This window comes from Rattus norvegicus, chromosome 8 (genome assembly GCF_036323735.1).
Source record: "Rattus norvegicus strain BN/NHsdMcwi chromosome 8, GRCr8, whole genome shotgun sequence".
Lineage (NCBI taxonomy): Eukaryota > Metazoa > Chordata > Mammalia > Rodentia > Muridae > Rattus > Rattus norvegicus.
The window spans coordinates 123,737,124-123,760,857 of NC_086026.1; the positions used below are offsets into that span (position 1 = coordinate 123,737,124).

Below are 23,734 nucleotides of genomic sequence, written 5' to 3' on the forward strand. Positions count from 1 at the left end.
GTGCACACCATTTCTGTTCCTCCTCCTCACATGTACAAGTTAGACACACTGGCTTTCTGCCTCAGACATGCCTCGCACTTTTATCCACTTTGGCAGTTACAGCCTGACTCTGAAACCCCTAGATGATTTACTGAACCTGAGAGACGAGGTCACTGTGAACCCCAGCTGAGGCTTCCTGGGGACATCTCTCATCTCGGTCTCTGGGCAGAGGGCTGGTGGCACCCAGCACCCTGAGGCTCCTAGGAGACACGGGGCTGACTAAGGCATCTCAGCCAAACTTCTGTCTTTAAAACTGCGTGTGGAGCCAGGTACCGTGGCACACGCCTGGGTTCCCCCACTTGGGAGACAGGAGGATTGCGAGTTTAAAACCAGCCTGGCCTCAGGAAAGGGAAAAGAAAGAGAGAAGGAAAAAAGCAGTCTGCTCTTTCTCTGCTGGCCTGCAGAATCTCTGATACTTTTTGATCCACATTGTTTTGTTTTTTGTTTTTCCTACAAAAACCGCATTCCTCTTACCCTGCCTTCGAGTTTTTGGAGAAACCATAAGCCACAAAGGTAGTTTGTGTTGTGTATGTTTTTGTTTTGTTTTTAACAAGCCTTTTAAACCTTTATTTTTCTACTTACCAAAGCCAGACTACACATGTGTATTGAATCATTAGTGAGGCAGACTGGGCACACTTGAGCTCTCTGATCACTAGACATGGACTATTTTTGGCACTGCCATGTGTGGCTATTCCTGTGGTATGTTATATCCATGTGACCGTGCTGGGTATTGAACTCAGGACTTTACACTTGTTAGCAAGCACTTTTCCGTTGGCACCCTTCATAGTAGTATATTTCTCTACATGTCAATGGTTAGTTCAATCATTCTGACTTTGATGTGAGATATATAATTATGTTTAGAAAAATTATCATTAGTCCAGAGACCAGGTAAAACCAATAAGACAACAGCCCTGAGTGAAGAATTTGAGTGCCCCAAATCTCAGGAATTAGGCTCTGGGGTGGCTCACTGGTAAATGTTCTGCCAAGCCAGATTGCCTGATTTGGTCCCTGGGACCCACATGGTAGAAAGAGAGAACCAAACCCTGTAAATTGTCTTCTGACCATCATAGTACATGTGGGAGTGCACACTTGTGTATGTGTGTATATATATGTGCACACACATACAGAACTGCAGATGTGTGTGCAATCATTAATGTAAAAACATCTCAGGAACTGTGATAAGCGATGCTTTAACATGCCATATTTGGAGATGAAATTAATGCAAAACTAACAATGAACAGAATATTAAAATTTTACATAGAAAGGACCTCAGTCAGCTTGTGCTGCAGTTGCCAAGGCTGAATCAACAGATGAGTATATCTGGCAGTGCAGGAGGCTAGGCATCCAAGCCAGGCTCCAGCTGGTGGGGGTTCCCTTTCCCCACTGATGAGCACCGCCCTCCCCCACCACCACCACGAGCGTCCACCTGCTGTGCTTGTGCAGTGAAAGCTCTGGTCTTTTTTTAAGACACTGATTCTGTTGGATGAAGGTCCTCGCTGATGATCCCATTCAACTCCAATTACTTCTAGAAAATTCTCAGATCTCGTTAGATTAGAGGTTAAGACACCAAAATCTGAATAGCCTGGGGATGCAAACATTGAATCCCTGCAAACAGGATTCAGCGGGGGTGGGGGTGGGGGAGGGGACTAGGCAAGTGAGACTAAACCACGGACTGACTTTCTCCACACTCTGTCATATTTATTTATTCATTCACATATGAACTCATCTTTGAAAAAGGTTTGTGCACATGAGCATTTTCCCTGCATGTATGTGTGGAAATCACACACATCCGTGGTGTCCATGGAAGTCAGAAGATGGCGTTGTAGCCTCTGGGGTTACAGATGGTTGGGAGCCACCATGTAGGTGCTGGAATTGAACCCAGGTCCTTTGCAAGAGCAGCCAGTGCTCTTAACTGCCGAGCCACCTCTCCAGCCCCATTTGTTCTCTTTTTACGACAGGGTCTCATGTAGCTCAGCATGGATTCAAACTCATCATATAGCCAAGGATGGCCTTAAGCTTCTGGCCCTCCTTCCTACTCCATCCTGAGGTCTGGGACCACAGCAGTGGACCACCATGCCTGGGTTCTGTGGTGCTAGGAATTGAATCTGGGGCTTCCTGCACACCAGACAAGCACTGTAAGCAACCAAACAGCATGGCTGACCCTGGTTTTTGAGTTAACAGCGTTATTGATAGTTAACAGTGTTACTGTATTGCATTGCTGTGAACTGACCCCCCAATGCTCTCATCTTGCAAAACCAAAGCTCCGTTGCTGAGCCCTAACCCTCATGCCTCACACCGACTCCCAGGCCCTAGCAACCGGGATTGCCCTTCCCACCCTTCTCTGGCCTGTATGAATTTTGAGAGGCTGTGAAAGTTACTCAGGTGAAATTTACCTCTCTGAATGACTTCTAACGCTCATTTCTCAACCAACACATATGAAGCCAAGTATGTACTCTGCCCAATCACAGTCTAGGTGCTGGGAACAGCTGGGAGCAAGGACAGTGCTGTCTCCACCTCCCAGAAGCTGGCATTCCAGAGAAGAAAGAGGGGACAAGACTCCAGTGTGTACCCTGGCTGAGCCCAGACAGCAGTGGGTCCTCTGTGTGCCCGGGGTGAGCCCAGACAGCAGTGGGTCCTCCGTGTGCCCGGGGTGAGCCCAGACAGCAGTGGGTCCTCTGTGTGCCTGGGGTGAACACACACAGCAGTGGGTCCTCTGTGTGCCCGGGGTGAGCCCAGACGGCAGTGGGTCCTATGCATGCCCTGGCTGAACCCTGACAGCAGTGGTCCTGTGATACAGTAAGCTGCAGTGTGGCTCCCCATGACTTTGTGTTGCCCCCCACATTAGGGGCTCCACGGGAGCTCTGAGCGAGTGGTGCTTAGCTGACCTAAGTCACCCTCCCCAGAAGAGGTCTAGGGCAGCAGCATCTGGGAGGAAGGGATAGAAGTGCAAAGGCTCTGAGGTGGTAATGAACACAGCTTGACGTTAGCGAATCCGGAACATACAGGAGAGGAGGGGGAACCCACCAGCTCTCGGGCTGAGAAGGCCTCGAGGTTTACATTTTACTACAGTTGGGGCCCAAGCAGCAAAGTTATGTAGTCTCCTACGTATGCATGTATGGAGCATGGCACTGAGAAGAGAAATTTTGACATACAAGTGTGCTTGGTTGGATAATCCCACACTCAGCAACTCCCATATATGCACATATACACTTATACAATACACATATACACACACACATACTTACACACACATGCATACACTCACATAATACACATACACACATATACTCACATACACATACACTCATGTACACACACATATACACATATACACATATGCACATGCACACCCACATACACATTCTCTCTCTGTGTCTCTCTCTCTGTCTCTCTCTGTCTCTCTCTGTCTCTCTCTCTCTCTCTCTCTCTCTCTCTCTCACACACACAACACACACACACACACACACACATTTTTGCTGCTATCTTATGTCCACCAATCAGATCCTCCCCGATGCTAAAGCTTTCGTCCACTACCAGACTTTCCTCCAAGCAAGTTCAGAAAGGACACCGGCAGGCAGGATTGCTTTGAGAATTGAACACCTGAGACCCGAAGGATGAGTGAGCCCCTCCCCCAGCCTATCTTCCCTCCCATCGTGTACCCCTTCTCACAGGTGGGGAACTGTGAATCTCTAGGCCGGAAGACCCATTTATCCACCTTGCCAGATTGGGGTAAAGAAATCCGCCTTTGGGGCTGGAGAGACGGCTCAGCCATTAAAGGCTAGACTCACAACCCAAAATATAAGAAATTCACCTGTAATTATTCCCATTAATAAGCTCATGATGGTGGTGGTGGTGGTGGTGGTGGTGGTGGTGGTGGTGGTGGTGGTGGTGGTGGTGGTAGTAGTAGTAGTAGTAGATAATATACCGTAAAATCATATTGGAGGAGAAACTCTCCCCCACCCCCATGAGAAGGAAGATCAGAAAAATGCTTTGGGCTTAGCAGGCTGCTACTTGTAAGAATTATTTCTTGCTAGAATGGACCAGGCATATCGGCCCTGCAGGATGGGCCTTCTTAATATCCACCGCAGCTGGCCACATCTGGCAACAGGAGCAGCTGTGTGTGCCCACCCTGTGAGCATCTTTCCTGAAGTGTGAATAGCAAACAACAGACCACATTTCGGGCAGCTTATATCTGATCACGTGACTCGGTCTTTACTGTGAAGTAGTATAAATTATTTTTGCAGGTCAAAAGTCGCTGTCACTATCTGGCGTCGGTAGAACTGTTCGGAGGTGACTCTGGTAAAGTGCTTGCCAGTGTGGCGTGAGGGCCGGGGTCTGAGCCAGACACGCACACAAAGAGCCGGGTGGGTGCTGTGGTGTGTATCTGTAATACCAGCCCGGAGGAGGCGGAGGCAGGTGGATTCCTGGTGCTCATTCAGTCGGCCAAGCTGAACTTGGTAAGCTTCAGGTCCCCTGAGAGGCCACAAAGAGGACAAAGTCAAAGTGAGAAAGATACTTGACAACTGTTTCTTCCCAGTCTGTGATGACCCTGGTCCTGATGCTGTAAGGAAAATGCCTCTTAAATGCAGTCAGGTACCTCCTTAGAAACAGACCCCGCCGTGTGTGCCCCCCACATGACCAGGTTGGATATTTCGCAGGCTCTTTGGAGACTATCTAGCGTCACTTTAGCTCTTTATTTCAGAGTCCATCCTGGGATGGCATGGGCCCACGTCACAGTCCACAGACCAACTGAAAAATGGGACCCTTGGCTCTCTGCCCTCAGCCAGTGCCAACATAACCTGGGCGATTCTACCGAACTCGGCCGAAGAGGAGCACAGCTCACAGCCGGAGCCAGAGGTAAGCAGAGGCCTTTCCCAGCACACCCACTGCTTGTGTTAGTACTTGTTTAGGAAGCGAGTGAGTTCATTTATAGCCTGCTCCCTGCTTTAAGAGGAGGCATGGTATCAATAGCAAGAATCCCTTGGAGAGACAAAACTCAGCTCCCTGCCTGCCTGGAGCTCCCCCTTGTCCTTCTGTCTGGCAGCTGCCCGGAGCCAGTTGCCATTCTACCGGTGAGGAGCCTCCGGTTTTGATTGAAATGAGCCTCATTTTAACTTAAAGTGGAAGAGAGAAATTCTAACAGACCCTAAAAGTGTCTAAATGTGCCTATTGGCATAGTGGGAGCAGTTGTATATCGTGCTGCTGCCCTGAATTATGGCTTCTCCATATGGTTCATGCTGTCCAAGCTCCTGCCTCACAAGCTTGACTCCTGCATGCGTCCAGCAGGCCAGGGATGAGATGTCCTCATTTGGCGTTGTATGCAGCAGGGACAACGTCCCCCGCAGACGTTGGCCACCTGCCAGATCCTGCCTGCCCACCACAGCTCTCGTCCCTAATTCTGCTTCTGAGTGGCCACTGGAAGGAGCTGTGTCCCTCTCGCCAAATTTGTTTTGTGTCAAGAATGGCACACATATGTATAGGTTATAGTTCGGTGTGCGCACGCATTCTCTTGAGATGACACCTTGAGTCAGGCTAAGGCCAGTTTTAACCACTAGGAAGAGTTCTTAATCTCCATCGAAATAATTTTAGCCTGAAAACTGTTGAAGACTTGCAGTATTCACTTAAAAGGGGCAAAAGTCCTGGGGCAGTGTTCTCCACAGGGTGGCATGGTGAACTGTTCCTGTCCGAGCATCAGCATCTGATACCCTGTGGCAGTGATTTAGTGGTGTGGATTTTGCAGAGGAGGAGCCCTCTGCTAATGGATGTCTCAGCCACTTCTTCCAGGTGCCTGAGCAGGGTTTGGAGGGAGTAGGGATGTGAACTTTGGCCTGTGACGCCGCAAGGAGTTTCAGGCTGAGGCAGACATGCAGCTGACGTTGCGGGCTACAACCTGTGCTGGTGACTGTATTGGGAGCCCCGTGTCCTTCAGGAGACCGGGTGGACTGGTATTTGAGGGTGGGTGAATAACTACAAAAGCTCTTTTTAAACACAACGGGCTGGCCACGGTGGTGCACACCTGTAGCCCCAATATTTGGGAGGCAGAGGCAGGCGGAGCAAAAGCTCGAGGGTTAACCTTGGCTACATAGCAAGTTCTGGACTAGCCTGGGCTACATGAGACCCTGTCTCAGAGAGATAAAGGGTATGTTAATTAGCTGTGAAGATGGATAAAATTACTTTCCATGCCGGGCTGACAGTTTGAGCCCAATCCCTGAACCATGTAGGTAAAGGCGAGAGAGGGTTAGCTCCACAGTTGTCGTCCTCGGACCTCCACATGCTCACAGTGTTACACAAAACAATGAATTAAGAGATACATACGTAACACACATGCAATACCCTCCATTCTCCCAGAGAACTGGGTGCTTAGGGCTGTGTCGCACCACAGTATGCACCCAAAGCTTTACTCCGAAGGGAAGTCAGAAGGGTAGAGTTATTAGTCCCTTGGCGACCATTTTAAAACTGACTTTTGTAGTTAAAAAAAAAAAGTTACCTTCATTCACTGTGTGCGAGAGAGGTCGTGTGTGTGAGCACACACGTGTGCGAATGCTGCACTGCACGCGAGAGGGGTTATTTCCTTCCTTCCACCATGTGGGTCTCAGGGGTTTACCTTGGGTCGTCTGGGTTGTCGGCAACCAGTGAGTCACCCTTCCGTTCCCATGATCCTTTGCTTTTGTATTCTCATTCCCAGCTGCATCCTCAGGTTCTCAGAGACTAGAGCCTAGTAAATCCCAGGGAGGTCTGGGGCATCCATTTTTGTCGTATGGGTCCCCTGTATGTTTGTTCTTCCTTTCCCAGGTAGCCGTGTCCCCTGCCCTCTAAAGGTAGAGGCCGGCCTGGTGTTTTTACTTAAGGTTGTAGGCCGCTTTACGCCACCCATCAGTAGCACGGACAGAAGATAGTACGCTTTGTTCCTGCTCCTGAGGCTGGTGGGATGTCTACCACCGAGCCTGACGGCCTGAGTTCATCCCAGGACCAGATGAACGGAGAGAACCAACTCTTCCAAGTTGTACCCCGACCTCCACATGGAACGGACAGCATTTTTGAAAAATGAAATAAAGGGTGTATATGTGTGTGTGAGTAGGCTCTCACGAGTGCGTGTGCCTGAGGACGCCAGCAGAGGGTGTCCGATCCCCTTGGAGCCGGAGTTACAGGTAGTTGTGAGTCCCCTGACGTGGATGCTGGGGCCTGAATGCTGGTCCTCTGAGGAGCAGTGTGTGGAGCCATCTCGCCAGCCGTGCAATTAAATACATACATACATACATATACATACATACATACATATATACATATTGTAAATATATTGTTGTAAATTGTTGTAAAAATATAATAAATAAAAAACTGTCTTTTATCCCCCACTGATCTGTCACTGCAGTGCCTCAAGACATCTGGTAGATAATCTCAGTCAGCAAAGCCTCTCACCCGCTGTGCGCCATCCCATACCACACTGCCGAAGGCCTCTCTCTGAGCTCTCTCTACCCATCCAGTTCCCAAGGCAGGTTTCCATGCCAGAAACATACATCCCAACTCCAGGGTGTCCCACACACTCTCCTAAATTCAATTCTCCACATGAAAGGCCACACAACACAATAACCTCTGGTCCAATTGGTAAGATATGATTGCCCACCTAAACATACAAAGCCCGGTACACACCCGTCCCTTAAGAACATTCATAACAACCTGTAAACACACAGAGTGGCCTCCATGTTGTCTCTTTGTGACTTCTCTGCAGTCTCCTGTCTCTTCCTCCTCTCCTTTCCGTTCCTGCAGTCCCTCCAGTCTCCTCCCCTTCCCTCAAACTTTTCTCCTGCCCATCCTTCCTTCTTGGCCAAAGACAAGCTTATTCTATCTTGTACGTGCCTCACCTGTGACACATCCCACATTATATACATATACAAATAAATACTAAGTTCAGCTTAAAAAAAATCATCTGAAAAAGAAAAGATCTGACCATTAATGTGAACGAGCTGTTGATTTCTGACTGTCCTGTTGCCTTCATCCTTTTGTAAGATCGATGTACAACACAGTCATGTGACCCCCTCGAATCGAGACTTGTGGTGGTGGGGTGGTGTGGTGATGGCTTTTAGAGAGAGGAGAATCAAAGTTCTCTTGTAAAGGCTCCCTCGTTTTTCCTAGTGACAGCCCTGGCAGATAATCCTCAAAATCCAAATGGCCAGTGTCTGGAAAATAGTTTTCTTTTTGGATCAACATTCTTCCCTCCCGTCCCCCCACTTTCTAGTCGAAGCAGCTAGCAAGGCCCACCTAATAGTTCTCCAGTCTGATGAAGCACAGTGTGGCCACTGCCTCTTCCTATACAAGGAGAAACCAACCGCAGGAGGAGTGAAGGGGAGTTTCTCAAGGCTGGACGCGCCTTTGGCTCCTTGTCTGTGTTGGTATAGAGCACTTCCGTGAGTGGTCCTCGTTGAAGAACTAATTTAAGCGGCTGGGGAGATGATTCACTTGGTAATGTGGTGGTCACTCAAGCACGAGGACCTGAGTTTGAGTCCCCAGCACCCGTGTGAAAGCTGGCATGGTGGTGCACATCTGTATTTCCAGTGCTGGGAGGTTGGAGACTGGAGGGGGACCCCTGGGGTTCGCTGGCCAGCCTGTGTAACATGCGTGTGCCCAAGGTCCAGTGAGAGACTGACTCAAAAAAAAATGAGGTGGACAACACCAGGGGAGGACACCCAACACCAGTCTCTGGTGTCCTCCTGTGTGTGTGTGTGCACGCAGGAACACATGCCACGCTCCAGAACACTGTTTAAGGATTGTAGCTATTGTGCGTTAGCTTAAGGGAAGACATCGTCTTGATTATGGCTTTGGTCATCCATTCTGTCTTCCAGAGCCATAAGTAGGATGCAAACACATGCCTGTCTCCTTAACCGGTTTCTGGCTCACCGTAAAACAACTTAGATATGGAGAAAACAGATGCATTTTCTTTTTTTACATTTATTTAGTGTATGTTGGGGGGAGAGGGGACACAGGCTGTGTGTAAAGGTAAGAGGATGGTTTGCGGTGGTCAGATCTCTTGTACTGCCATATGGGTCCAGGGATTCGAACTCAGGGCATTAGGCTTTGCGACAAGCACCCTTATTACCCCCCAAGCCATTGTGCTGACCCACACATGTATTTTCAAGTTTAGTTTGCCTGCTTCCCAGCAGAACCAAAGCTCAAAGGAAGGGCATGTGTCAAACCCAAGCTCTAGAAGGGAGTGTGGTGGGTTCTGACGTGGAATCCGGTGTTCTGCCGGGGCGAGAATGGATATGCTAGAATTAAATGCTAGAATTAAGCAAGCTTCCATAGTGAACTGAGGCAGCGTCCTGGCTTTATGTTTTGTAACCCTATTTGAAATTCAGATTTAGTTCGTAGAAGGTTTTATTCTGCCCCCTGAATCTAGAAACTTACATTTTAGGACGGGCGGGAGATGCTGGGGCACTTTGCCTTTGCTCTGTCTGTGGCTTAGTTTTCCCTGGGTGGATGGAACGAGACAGCTGTACGCCCAGACAGGGACAGATGGCGGAAGTGATTCCATCCGGGAATTTAATGAACTGGGTTTTACTGGGGTTACTTACAGAGCAACGCCTGAAGGGCCCCTTCATCGTCTCAGCTCTAGTCGGTTCTGCAAGGTGGTCCTACCGTGTGTTTCCAGAACTGTGTGAAATCTCCTGCATGTGGCAGGGTACTCCTGGCTGCCACCAGACTTCAGCCTCTCCCTTCCCACAGACTTTTGGGAGGGATTCCAGTTCCTTGGGGTCCATTGTGTAGATGATAATCTGGCCGAGGGGAAGGAAGGGCACCTGTCTCTTTAGAAAACCATCCCCAGAAGTTGTGGTGATTAAATCATCTCTCCACTTTTTGAAATTTAGGTTTTGGATAAGGAACAGAAAGGTAAATAAAACCAAGCCTTTGGGGTTTGAATATTCCGACGCCACGTTTTAAACAACCATTATTAAGCTTGTACTTCATGCGTAAGCAATACGTTTCCTCATCCCCTTCTGCCAACTGAGTGGCTTTGGTTTGTATAAACCCACGTCTCCACCACAGACAGATTACAGCTCTTGGTTCCAGTCCTAAGCACTGAGCAGCAGTGAAAAGCACAGGATATGAGGGCCTTTGTCTCCATGTCTTTTTGTCTCAGTCATTTGGCAGCATGAAGACTGCCGTTGATGCACAGAATTATCTGGTTGGTTAACAGATCTGAAAATCATTAATGGGAAAAAAAAGAGCCAACTTCCCAGTGACATTTCCACACTGATGCTCGTGTGGGACTCGTTATAGCATATCCATGCCAGGTGGGCAGGTGGTACTATATAAATCATAAGATTTTTTTCTTACCCTACATATTAGCAACGTTAACTATTGAGCTCAGGGTCAGTAAGGTGGCTCAGCAGGGAAAGGCGCTTCCTGCAAAAGCTGGTGACCAGAGTGTGACTCTCCGAACCAATGGCGGAAGAGAAAAGGTGACCATGGACCTTTCTCTCTGACCCCAGCTCCTGCGCCCGCACCAACATATGCGCAAGATCATAGTAAATCAATGAAAGTGAGAGTCTGGTTCTAGAGACATAGCTTAGCGGTTAAGAGCCCTTGCTACATGAAGAACTGAGTTTGAATCCCAGCTCTGTCATAGCAAGGCACACCTTTAGCCCAGTGATGGGTGAGGGAAGAACACAGAGGCTCTGGAGCCTGTTGGCTGCCAGCCCAGCTGAGAGACATCACAGTAGTTTTAGGGAGAGACCCTGCCTCAAAGGAATAGGGTGGAGTGTAATGGGGACACCTGATACCTTCTGCACACAGACCACATACGGGATCACACACCACCTAACACACAACACATACAGGCCCACAGACCACATGCCACACATAGGCCCATACACCACGCATATAGATGTGACATTTTATAATAAGATGCTATCTACCAGGACTTAATTACTGTTGATTAACAACTTCAACATCAGAAGCAGGCCCTCGGGGCTGGGGATTTAGCTCAGTGGTAGAGCGCTTACCTAGGAAGTGCAAGGCCCTGGGTTCGGTCCCCAGCTCCGAAAAAAAGAACCAAAAAAAAAAAAAAAAAAAGAAGCAGGCCCTCTTAACTCTGTCAGAATATAAGTCTATTTCTTACGGACTAAAGGTTAGAAACCACACAAAACTTACTCCGCATACTGGGCCAAGTTTTTTAAGTTTTAACCCTTCGAATATACATTTTAAGTTTTCCAAGCAAAAAGCATTGCAGAAGTTGATGGGAATCATTATTTTTTAAAAATGTATTCACTCTTTCACTGTAGAGAATTGATTCTCTTTTCTTGGTAGCGTCAATGACCCGGAGCTTTTCCTTTTCATACAGAGTCCTACCAAAGCTAACCCGGCTGCTTCTGGCTGCTGGTCAGAGTTAGCACCCATCACAAAGAGGAAATACCCCACGATGTAAAGATCTTTGACAAACATATCCACTCATGATTTGATGTGTATCGTAGCTTTAATGATACAACCTTATGTTGGGGCCGGAGAAAACTCGGTGGCTGTTCTTGCAGAGGACCTGGGTTCCATCCCCAGTACTCATATCAGGAAGCTCACAAGCACTTGTAACTCCAGCTCCAGGGGATCGGATGCCCTTTCTGGCCTCTGAAGGCGCTTGTTCTCAAATGCACAAACACACACACATGCACACACGTACACACACACACACACACACACACACACACACGCCCATGAATTAAATACAGCTCTAAATGTTTTATGCTCTTAGAAGCATAAAAGTGTTCCTAGAAAAGCAACAATCTAATAAAATGAGTTTTTAAAAGAATAAGGTCTCACCGTGGTAACCTGGGTAGCATGGCACTAGGTAGACCAGGCTGGCATCAGACTCAGACTTTTCTGTCTCTGTCTCCTAACTGGCTATCCTTTGAACTCACTCTGTAGATCAGGCGACATCAAACTCTCAGAGATCCACCTGCCTCTGCCTCCCAAGTGCTGGGATTAAAGGGGTGCCCCATCACATCTGGATCATAAAAGAATTTTTAATGAATACCATTTTCAGGCATTTTGATTTTATGTGTATAACTATATATTGAGTTACTTGTATCTCAGAAAACGTATTCTTGGCAACCTCCATATATCAAGAAAATGTTACAAAGCAATTATAAAAAGATTCTTTGTATTACTTTCCCAAATGTACTTAAAATCATACATCTTTGATTAGCATAGAGCATTTTTATGTCTTGTTTTCTATTGCCCTTGAATACTAAGGGAAAATGTAAAAACTTAATTTCTTTTTAGAATCTGTTTTAGAAGAAAATCCTTACCAAAATTTATGTAGCAAATAAAAATTTTTGTTACTTAACCAACTTTTATCGTGTGCCTTAATGAATACCGTTTTACGTAAACACTAAGTGTACTTTGAAGTCTTTAGTTGCGATGTTTATTGTCCCTCTAGAGGACTTCCTTGAGAAGATCAGATATCCCTTAATGGTGTGTTCAGAACATTTTAATGTTCTGTGAAGCACATTCAGTGTGCTCGATATTTCATTTTAATAGATTTTAAGAAGTTTAAGAGTATGGGAGTTTATATTGCAAGAAAGTATAGCTCTGTGATGTCTATGAAGCTATAAGTCCAAATTATCTTTATGACAAAGGGAAGTTAAGCCCCTCCGTTTTCACGCTGTGCTGTAAATCGTGTTCCCGAGTTTTAAACTGGCCTACCTGCTGGAGCTGGGGAGATGGATCAGTGGGTAAAGGTGCTTGCTGTCAAGCCCGATGACCGGAGTTCAATCCCGGGTCTTCCGGAAAGTTGACCCCTTATCTCTGAATGGCACCATCGAATGCCTGTGGCCCACTCGAATACATACAAGATAAATCAATCTTGGGCTAGGTGTGGTGGCTCATGCTTTTAATCCCAGCACTTGGGAAGCAGAGGCAGGTGGATCTCTGTGAATTTGATAGCCTGGTCCACATAGTGAGTTCCGGGCCAGCCAGTAAGACCCTGTTTCAAAAGTGTTCTTAATTAAAGTTTATAAAACACTCAGATGGCTTCTCAGGTTCAGTTGCCATGATTCCAGTCCCTGTGTCTCATTCAGGCTTGGGTAAGGTGAGGACCTTAACCCGTTTCTCTAGGAGACGGTGTGAGGAGAAAGAGGACTAGAGTTGAAATTTGTTTATAAGCTTACATGTGCAGACATACACACAAAAATGTTTCAGTAGACATTCCAATAATTGCAATGTTAAGCTAAGCTGAGGCAGAGGAAGGGCGATCACCTTACGTTTATGACCAGCCTGGGCTCCAAAAAATAAAATAATCTCTGTATGTAATAAAATAGTCAGAAACACAGACCAACCGGCTAACATGCAAAGTAACATGTGAGAACAACTATGAATGTCTTAAGGCAGTGATAGCACGAGGGCAATCTTCCTAGGAGCCTCACGAACTTGGTGCACTCCATGCCTACACAGACTACAGAGGAGAGGGCTCCAAGAACACACTCCAGTTGAAATGCAGACAGACACACTGATCCCTTAGCCCTCATCCCACAGTGTCAGTAGACGCTGGAATCAGACAGCTCTGCGTTCAGAGAAAGGCCCAGCCACAATGAAGCAGGAAGCAGATAAGACTGGAGATTCGGTCTAAGGACACTGGCTGCTCCTACAGAGGACCCAGGTTCAATCCCCAGCACCCATGTGGTGATTATCAACCACCTGTAACTCCAGTTCCTGGGGATCTTCTGCCCATCGTGGGTACTGGGTACGCCCAAGGCATGCATGCTGACAAAACACACATATAAAGTAAATAAATCAAATTAGGGAACGGTTGAAGGAGACACCCAATGTCTAGACCAAAGGAGTTAATTACAAAACTAGAGTACTCTTTATAGGTAAGACGGGATCAAAAGGTCCCCCAGCCTTTTTTTTTTTCTTAGCCAATTCACCAATGCTTTATGGTTTTCTCCCCTGAAAAGGGAGAAAAAGTGAAGGTGACCAGGGTATATATAAAGTCCCGCAGCACCAAGGTTTTCCAGGTGTCTCCTCGGCAATGCTCGGTCACCACAGGGAGCCTCTTAACTGCCGCCCAGAGAGCCATGGTTCCTTGGGGGGAAAAGGAGAGGACCAGCCTCACCCGGAGTGCTTGCCCTCAGCTGACCCACTGAAGCTGGGCACCCAGGCTCATCAGTGCCACCTTTGGCTTCCCTGTATTCCCAAGTGAAATTGGGGAATAGAATTTGGTAAAAAGTGGACCAGCTTATGGTTTGGCCTGGGTCAGCCTTACAATTTATTTATTAGACATTTATCCTTTTGTTGATGGTTGTATGTATGGGGACAGGGTCGTGCACAAGCATTCAGGTGTCCACAGAGGCCAGAGGGTAGCTCTTAGAGTTGGGGTTACATGTGGGTGCTGGGAGCTGAACTCAAGTCCTTTAGACGAGCAGCCAATGTTAAGACTTCTTTCTAGTCTTATAGTTTACAGGGCACTGTCAGCCTGAGACCAGCGGACTTCTCTGTGTGGCAGCTCATTTGGTCCTCTCCCATGAGAAGGCAGGAAAGGACCCTGGCACTCAATATCCCTTGTCTCCATTCTCAACAGCCCCTGAACTCTGAATACTGAGTCTCTCTTTAGAGACTCAACCCCTCTGCCACCTGCTCTCACCCGAGCTTGATCTCTCTCCCAGCATGGGCTCAGTTTATCCTTTCAGTTATCTATTCAGTAAGTCGGGGAATGGCTTGCAGACTTTATTTTTGTAGGACTGGGGATTGAGTCCAGGGCCTCGTACATACCTGAGTACTCTGGCTCCGAGCTTCACTTCAAAGTCCATATATAGTCAACCTTTGAAAGCATCCTCAATGCCAGTCTGTAGGCCCATAATCCTGGCTACTCAGGAGGCCTAGGCAGGAACATCGGGCCAGTCCGGGTTACAGAATGAGTTTAAGGACAGCCTAAGAACTTAGTAAGAGCCTATCTCAAAATAAAGGGCAAAAAGTAGCATACAGCTTGGGGGTGGAGCATTTGCCAAGTGTGGGTAAGGCCCTGGGTTCGAACCCAAGAACTGAAAAGCGAGATTTTTTTTTCAACCCCCCCCCCCATAAATAATATAAAGAGAAACAATAAAGGGTAGCGTTGCATCAGTTTTGAGGAACAAATCAGGCATTTTAGCATTTTAGCATTAGGAGATCAGTAAAGACAGTATAGCCAAGGATGGCCCTGACCTTGTCCAAGGTTGACCCTGAACTTGTGAGTCTACTGTTTCATGTAGGATGACAATTGAATACCACGGTAGCGTGCTGGGGGCGGGAGCCCAGGCCCTCACGCACACCAGGCGAGCATTTTGCCCATAGAGCAAACCCAGGCCTGCAGGACTTGTCGATTGGCATGAGTCTCTTACCTATGGACGTGGCTGCGCTCCCCGCTATTGCTTTAGGAGACTGCTCTCCGTTCATGCTTCACCTTCCTCTCTGCTCTCACTTCTTCCTTCCTTCCTTTCTGTGTGCCGAGATGGTGTCTGCCCTCTTGGCCAGGCATTGCTTTAACCAGAGGAACGGAGCATGATGGTGGGTTCTAAATCGCTCCGTGGCTGGCAGCATGTATCTGGGGGACTTGATGGAGTTTAGTGCTGGGTCAAGAGTATCTTTGGGGAGTGTTCGCCGTGTCACCTCTCTGTGCCCCCTACCCCTTGGGACAGTGTGGCTTTGTGACGTAAGCACCCATCAGAGTGCTGGGAACACCTTGGATTTTGTCCATTGTGAGCCGTTGCCTCAGGAAAAGCCAGGCACTGAGGAGAACAATTTCTGCCCCCCTGGCTGCTGTCCCCAGAGGAGTAAGCGCTCTAAGGCTGGTGAATGACAAGGGCTTTTCAGTTGCCCACTGTTGTGTATGGTGTCTCCCCCTTTCTCCGCTCTCCCCTTTGTCTCCACCTCAGTCCTGTGGCCTGGAACACAGCTGTGAACAAGAAGGGAAGCTCTGAAGAGTTTGTAGCGATGTGGTAGGCAACATTTCCTACTCTTCGGTGTCCTTACTCTAACCCTCTCCGTACGGCCCCCAACCTCGCCACTTTCTCCTCACCCTTGCTGGCCTAGACCTATCGGGTCGTGGCAGCTGAGAGGAGCCTCCCACCAGCTGAGTAACTCACGTTTCTGTGTGTCCGTGATGAATAAGTATTCCCCAAGTGATATATAGGCTGGCTCTTGTCACGTTCACTTTTCAAAGATGGAAAGTCAGCACTCGGCAATTTATGATCTCGGGGAAAGAACATTACAGGAGAAAGGAGCCAAGTGTTTTTCCGTCTGAACTGCAGGCTTTGTCTGATTCAATCAATGCGGGCCTGCATCCCCGCTTTGCAGTTTGAATTGAGTTCTGTAGCATTGCAGCCCTTCTCTGAGTACTAAATCACAATTATAAATGTCGGGGTTTGTGGCACTGAGATAGCTGGGAGCACATAGGCAGGAAGCAGAGGGTGTGCACATGTGTATGTGTGTGTGTGTATGTGGTGTGTGTGTGTGTGGTATGTGTGTGTATGTGTGTCTGTGTGTGGTATGTGTATGTAATGTGTCTGTGTGTGGTATGTGTGTGTGTATCTGTGTGGTTTATGTGTGTATGTGTGTGTGTGTGTGTGGTATGTGTGTGTGCATGCATATGTGCACCTGTGTGTGAAATTGTGAGGGTGAACTGGGTTCTCTTCTGCGTTCTAGCACGTGTTGCTCACAGCATGTGGAAATAGGAACAGAATAGTCACTTCTCTTTAATACCGTGTAGCGATTGTGTGTGTGCACACGTCAGTGGTGTGTGCCGCAGGTTGTGTATGGGGGTCAGAGAACAAGGTGCAGAACTCTGCTCTCTCCTTCCACCGCATGGATCTCTGGGATTGAACTCAGGCTGTCAGACTTGGCAGTTAGTGCTTTCTCTGGCTGTGCCGTTTTGGTCACCCCAGCATGGCCTCCTTTTTAGAATTTGCACATCCTCTCATCATTGCCAATCCTATCCCCCATCCTTTCAGGACCATATCTTCTCTGCAGGTAGTATAGCCAGAGCTGAGGTGGGCTCCTCCCTTCTCTGATGTGTATTCACGCCAGCCCCTCACCCCTGGGTCCTTTCTTCAGTTTCTCACCATTCACAGCTTCTGTGCCGTTTGCCCACCATCCTTTCTGTGTGTCTGCACATGGGTGCTCATATATATTTGAGCATCTGTGTGTGTGGAGGTCAGAAGACAGCCTCAGGAGTCATTCTTCGGGTGATGTTCACCTTGCTTTTTTGAGACAGCATCTCTCGTTAGCCTTGATCTCGCCTTGTAGCCAAGGCTGGCCCTCCAGGGAGCCCCAGGGGTCCACCTGTCTCTGCCTCCCCAGCTCTAGGATTGCAAATCCACACCTCAATGCCTGACTTTATTTTTAATTTAAACATGGGTTCTGGGACTTTTACTCAGTCCTCAGGGTTGCAGAGTCAGCACTTTACCAACTAAGCCGTCCCTCCCCTGCTCCGACCTCTGCATTTCTTCCTCTTTATTGGCTCTCAAAGGCCTAACGAAAAGCCTCGTCCCTGATACGGGCAAGATGCAGAAGTCAGCTACCCGAAGGAAAAGGAATTCCTCAACATGGATGGAAATGGAACTGTGTCACTCGGGCCCTGACGGCCATGCAGGGCCTCGTCATGAAGCCCCAGGTCTCTCCCTGCCTCCTCAGCAGAGCCGCCTTCCTCCCACAGAACGGGAAAGGTGCACACATTTGCTTTCTGTCGTTATTTTAAAACGAGTAAATCTCAGCTGAGGAAACAGCTCAGATAGTAAATTGTTGGTCACATGAACATGAAGATCTGAGTTTGGTCCCCAGAACCCATGTAAAAGAGACAGGTGTGTATGGGGGGGGGTGGTTACCCCAAAGCTGGAGAGGGGAAGACAAGTGGATGCCTGGGGCTTACTAGTAGGTCACCCCAGCCTCTTTGAAGTGTTCCAGAGTAAGACTCTGCTTCAATCGGGTAGATGGCTCTTGAGGAACGACAACTGAGACAAGCCTCTACACACACACACACACACACACACACACACACACACACGGGGTGGGAGAAGGGGTAATACCAAATTTGGCCAGGAAGATGACCCTGCAGGCAAGAGCACTCACCATCAAGCCCGACGACCTACGCTTGATCCCTGGAGTCCCCATGGTGGAAGGAAAGCGCCAGCTTCTATCACAGTTGGAATCTCGACTTGTTATTATAAAGCTGTTTCACCCCGGAAATAGGTAAACACAGGAATGACCTTATGTTTGGGAAGGGTGTTTTGGATTCCAGATACCTGCTTTCACAGATACCTGCCTTCCAATTGGGCGTGCATCCCAATACGCAGGACCAGCCTCTTGCTTGGCTTTAGAAGAACTACACTGTAATCCAGACAGAATGAGGCCTTTGGGGGATGTATAGCTTTCTTAGGACAATCAGTTTCACACACTGCTGTGTGAGGAAAGACGGAAATATGTGAAGGGGCTATTCTGTCTGCCTGTGGGGACACTGTGGGGACATGCCTGCCCATAGGGGACATTATTCTATGAGGGCTGGTGAATGAGGGTTATTAGTATCCTGTAGGAGTGAAGGGAAGTTGTTCTCATGGGCTCTGAGCAAATATGGCAGAGGTTACATAAACTCAAGTCCCTGCCTCACAGCAGCTGTGTGTGTGTTCGCATGTGTGCAGGTACATGTATGTGTACGTGCAGCCATGTATGTGTGCAGGGCCATAGACTGGCATCTGGGGTCCTCCTTGGCCAATTTACCTTATATATTGAGGCAGGCTCTCAGTTGAACCCAGAGTTCACTGATCTGGACAGCCACTTTTCCCACCTTCCAAGGGCTAGAATTGCATGTGGCTGCATAGCTGCCCGACATTTCTGTGGCTGCTGGAGATTCAAACGCCGGTCTTCACTCTTTTGCTGCAAGCCCTTTATCCCCTGAGCTAGCCCCCGAGTCCTCACCAGCCCTCACAACGCCCTTCGTTTCATAATCTTTGAGAGCATGGTTCCTTAAAGAAGCAGTCAACCCATGGGGCATAAGGCCCTATGTGACAGCCTGGAATGGTGGTGTATATCTTTGTATAAACCCGACAGGAGGATCAGGAGTTCGGGGCCAGAATGGGACACATATCAAGTTTAAGGTGACTTATGTGGTAACAGTAGAAAGGACAGAGCCTGTTTGATATAATTTGGACCCTTCAAGGTGTTACAAAGTCGCTTGTCATCTTTATAGGGCATTCGGGGCGGACAGCAAAATAATTGCATATCCGAAGATGTAGGAAGGAAGTGTTAATTACCTCTCTCTCCTGACATGCATTTGGGTGGAGAAGTGTCTCTTTAAGTTGTTTCTAGGTGAGGGATTAGCATGGTGGTGTCTTTCTCCTCTCTTGTGTGCGGAGATTGTCGGGCACTTTGAGGCCAAACCCATTCATGCCTGCCTAGGAATGTGAGCGTGCACTTGGTAAGAGGTCACAGCACTAATTCTCCATCATGAGATCCCACATTTCCACTCAGCAGCAACCCAACCTTATCTGAACTTCTGTTTGGCCTCTCTGCCTTATTCCTGTTTGTGGATATTAAGTGGGCTGATATTCTGGGGTTTCTGGGGCTCCGTAGTCTGACAGGCATAAATAGTGCCACCTAGCACCTGTTTCGCAGGGTGTGAGTCATCAAAGGGCTTCTGTCCTAACTTCTTTCTGTTGCTTTGATAAAGCACGTCAACTGAAAGCAACCTGGGGAAGAAAGGGTTTGTCAGCCTACGACGACGGAAGGAGGGCAGGGCAGGAATTCCAGGCAGCAGCCTAAAGCACGAACCATGAAGGGACACTGCTCGCTGGCTTGCTGACTGGGGCCCTCCTACATCAGTTAAGACAAGCTACTTCCTCACAGACATATTCACAGACCAACCTGATAAAAGACTATTACTCGACCGACTGAATCTCTGTCTGTCTCTCTCTCTCTCTCTCTCTCTCTCTCTCTCTCTCTCTCTCTCTCTCTCTCTCTCTCTCTCTATTGATCCTAGGGTGTATTGACAGTTAATACTGATATTCATTTACTAACAACATGCCAACATGGTTCCTCCAGCATAGTTTTTTTCATTCATCATAAAGGGTGTTTGGTTTTCCTTGGCTTGCTGGCTTTTCTAAAGAGCTCTAAGATTTCTGCTCCCTCCTCCACCAGGCCAGTGAGCGGTGCAGATCCGCCCCCTCCCACACAAGTGTGCAGCCCTGGCTGATGTCTTAGGAGGATGTGGCTGAAGAAAGCAGAGTGTAGAGAAATGAACGTTTTAGTGACTTACATGGACACCGTCTCCTTGGCTTTTCCAGTCTTCCTTTTGCCCTTGGCTTCTGGCCCCTTCATGGGCCTTGAGGGCCTGGTTGCCTTGCTTCAGCAGGCCTGCCTCCCCCTTCCCCACTATTCAGATTGGTCACTATGCTGACTAAGTTGACTTTGAATTTCTCATCTCCCTGACAGTTCTACACTGCCACGCCTGGCTTACTCGGTGCTGGGGATTGAACCCAGGGCTTCGTGCATGCTAGGCAAACGCTCTCCCAGTAAGCTACACCCGCAGTTCCCCCCTTTCATCTGCAACTCTGATTCTCCAATGCCTTGTAACCCCAAATCCACAGTCTTGGGGGGCATGGGTACCCGAAGCCTCTTACAGTGTGCAAGGCTGCCCCTGTTCACCAGTGCACTAATATACGGTGCCAGTTACAGCCAGACTGACCCTGGCTCAGAAAGGAGTCTGTCAATAAATTTCTCCCCTCGAGGAAAGCAGTCATCTCAGCTCAGCTGGACTTGCTACTAGAAGAAAGAAAAGAAGAAGAAGAAGAAGAGGAGGAGGAGGAAGAGGAGGAGGAGAAGGAAGAGGAAGAAAAGAAGAGGAGGAAGAGGAAGAAAAGGAGGAGGAGAAGGAGGAAAAGAGGAGGAAGAGAAGGAGGAAAAGAGGAGGAGGAAGAGGAGGAAGAGGAAGAAGAGGAGGAGGAGAAGAGGAAGAGGAGGAGGAGGAAGAAAAGAAGAGGAGAAACCTAGCTTTGGTTTTACCTTTCTTTTTACACAGTGAAGTTCTTTCTAAAGTTGTCCCTCAGTGGCTATTGCTTGCCACTTTCAACAGCCCCTCCCTCTGACCGCCTCAGGGTTAACCTAGATACAATCTAACTGTCTTCAACGGTTCAAGCTGCCTGCAGTTGGCAGGGGAACGGAGGGTTTTTAAAAACTTTTGCAAGACCTGGAGCTCAGCTAACCCATCTAGGAAGCCCTGGATTGGATCCCAGCACTTTATACAGCGGGAATGCTGGCACAGGCCTATCGTCCTAACACTGCACAGGTGGAGACAGGAGGGTCTGGAGTTGAACGCCATCCACGGCTACATGAGGAGTGGAGACTAGCCTGGACTATTAACCACATTAATCAGCTCTAGCGGGGAAACTTGTAGGGAGTCAGGGATGAAAACTGTTGCAAGCCTCACCTCTAGAGGGGCTACTGTGTGACTCGGCTGGGAGATTAAACAGGAAACCCAACTCACTAACATTTGTTCCTTTAAAAAGCCTTTTCACCCTATAGATAATGTCCTATGGCTCCTTAGTTTTTTAACAATTCTTTTTAACAAGGTCTTACCGTGTCACCCTGGCTACCTGGAAATCCTAGGGATGCGCCTGCCTCTACCTCCCAAGTGCTAAGATTAAAGGCATTTTGCGTGTCACCATCCCCGGCTTTCCCGCCCTTCATGGCCTCTAACAGTGTATTCCAGCTATGTTCCCATGTCCACACGACGCCTGTGGCCATCCGAGAAGCTGCAAAGCTCTTATCGGTCCATAACTTCCTGGCTTGTGGAAATGGCTCCCACTCTATTAAACCTGAGTGATTTAATCAGGTGCCAGAAGAGTCGAGGTGTCCCGTTTCCCGACACAAGTTGCCCTTGTGCATCTCTTTCTTCACAGAGAAACTTTCCGGCAACCAAACATAGGTAAACTCCAAGTAACGCACGCAGCAGCTTGGTAAACAGCAGATTGTGCTGAGTTAAGAAGGATGCTCCCTGGGGCTGGGGATTTAGCTCAGTGGTAGAGCGCTTGCCTAGCAAGCGCAAGGCCCTGGGTTCGGTCCTCAGCTCCGAAAAAAAGAAAAAAGAAAAAGAAAAAAAAAAAAAGGATGCTCCCCACCACCGTGCCAGGTCTTCTGTGCCCCTCACCCAGAGAACCAGCAGAGAACATGTATCAGAGTTGGACTTGGTAGTTTAAGCCTCTGGGAGGCTTAGGCAGGAGGATGGCTGGGAGTTTGAGATCAGCCTGGAGCCTCGTTCAAAACAAAGCATCATATAAACAGCTAACAAAAATGTTATCCCCTCCAAAAACTAATGCAGAAGAATGAACTTCATTACTGTCCTTTTAGGGGAGAAACGGTATCTTGTTTTTAATTTATATTTTTATAGTTATGAATAAAGTTTTAGTCCTACTTTCACATTTTTACTAGCCGCTGACTTTGTTCGTTTTCTAGCTTTTTAAAGTCTATTTATTTATTTGGCAGTACTGGGGCTCGAACCCCAAGTCTCAGAGCTCCGGCCACAGGGCTTGTCTTTGAACTCCTTTGTACCCTTTCCCATTGGGTTGTCTGTTACATTCTGGTTGATCTTTTCTAACAATTCCTTTAATTGTCTTAAAAAGTATTCTATTATGTGTGTGTTTTGCTTGCACGAATGGCTGTGTACTCTGTGTATGCATGGTGCTAGGGAGGCCAGAAGGGGGCGCCAGATGCCCTAGAACCAGAGTTACAGACCATTTTGAGCTACCATGATGAGCTGGGAATTGAACTCAGGTCCTCTGGAAGAGCTGCTAGTGCTCTTAACCACTGAGCCATCTCTCTGCACTTTAGGGGAGTTGGTGAGGATAATTAGAGCTGCCTCACAGATTTTCCCCTTGAAAATTTCACTGAGCGAAGCGTTTGAGAGCAGGGCAAAGCAGCAGAGAACAGGCCCGGGCCAGCTTTTAAAGCAGAGGACCTGCAGGCCTTGCTTGGGCTTAATGACAGTGAGGTAACATGCAGAAGTATGAATCGTTGTAATTACTCTCTTCCATTGTTTGTTCCGTTCACGTTTGAATAAATGGCAGAGAAACCTTCTGAATATCCTCATCACTGGGACCTAGAGAAACAGACACATGTGATGATGCGAATTACAAGCAGAGAAAATGCCTGCCGTTCAAGACAAACAGCACTGAACAGGAGTCGGAATTTAGAGTCAGGATGGCCATTATTGGGGTTGTTTTGCTTAAGGTTGCTTTCTTTTCTTTCTTTTTTTCCCTCCCCCTACCCTGCTCTGCAAAACCCTGGAGCTAGGGAGCTCTGGAGACAGCACAGTGGGCAAAGTGCTTGTATAAGCCTGGGAACCTGCGTTCAGAGTTCTAGTATGCAGGCAGAGAGCTGAGTGTGGCAGCTCAGGGCCCTAGTAACCTGGGAAGTCAGGGACGGGTGGCTCCCTGGGGGGGGCGGGGCATCCAGCCTGTAAAATGAGCTTTAGGTTTACTGTGAGAGGCCCTGCCTCATAAAGAGAGGCGGAGACTGAGAGCGTGAGATACTTGACATATGTGATGTATGGGCACTGGTAAGCACATACATGTGTGTATGTACAGGCATAAGTACACAGACATACAGACATAAGTGCACATACACATACCACACCCCCACACATACATACCACATATCCACACACACACACCACATACACACATACCACGTA

General features: G+C 48.1%; 1 protein-coding gene and 1 long non-coding RNA gene across 15 annotated transcripts in view; one reads left to right on the forward strand and one right to left on the reverse strand.

Moving 5' to 3' along the window:
* The window catches only part of Osbpl10 (oxysterol binding protein-like 10), a 260,005-nt gene that overhangs the window by 200,306 nt on the left and 35,965 nt on the right, over positions 1-23,734 (forward strand). For 10 of the 12 annotated variants that reach the window (XM_017596141.3, XM_063265640.1, XM_063265648.1 and 7 more), the window contains one exon: positions 4,742-4,896. In XM_017596141.3, coding sequence (XP_017451630.1) covers positions 4,742-4,896 — 155 coding nt within the window. Of the gene's footprint in view, positions 1-4,728; positions 4,897-6,831; positions 7,114-23,734 lie in introns of those variants that run through there. The other 2 variants (XM_039082690.2, XM_063265649.1) reach the window with 2 other exon arrangements.
* Positions 4,231-22,580, reverse strand: LOC120094279 (uncharacterized). 3 transcript variants are annotated; one of them, XR_005488519.2, is made up of 3 exons: positions 15,399-22,554; positions 14,794-14,900; positions 4,231-4,512 (listed from the first exon to the last, which is right to left on the reverse strand). It is a non-coding gene; the product is annotated as an uncharacterized LOC120094279 (long non-coding RNA). The 3 variants fall into 3 exon arrangements; XR_010054502.1 differs by lacking the exon at positions 14,794-14,900 and having other exon boundaries at positions 15,399-15,952; positions 16,143-22,492; XR_010054501.1 differs by lacking the exon at positions 14,794-14,900 and having other exon boundaries at positions 15,399-22,580.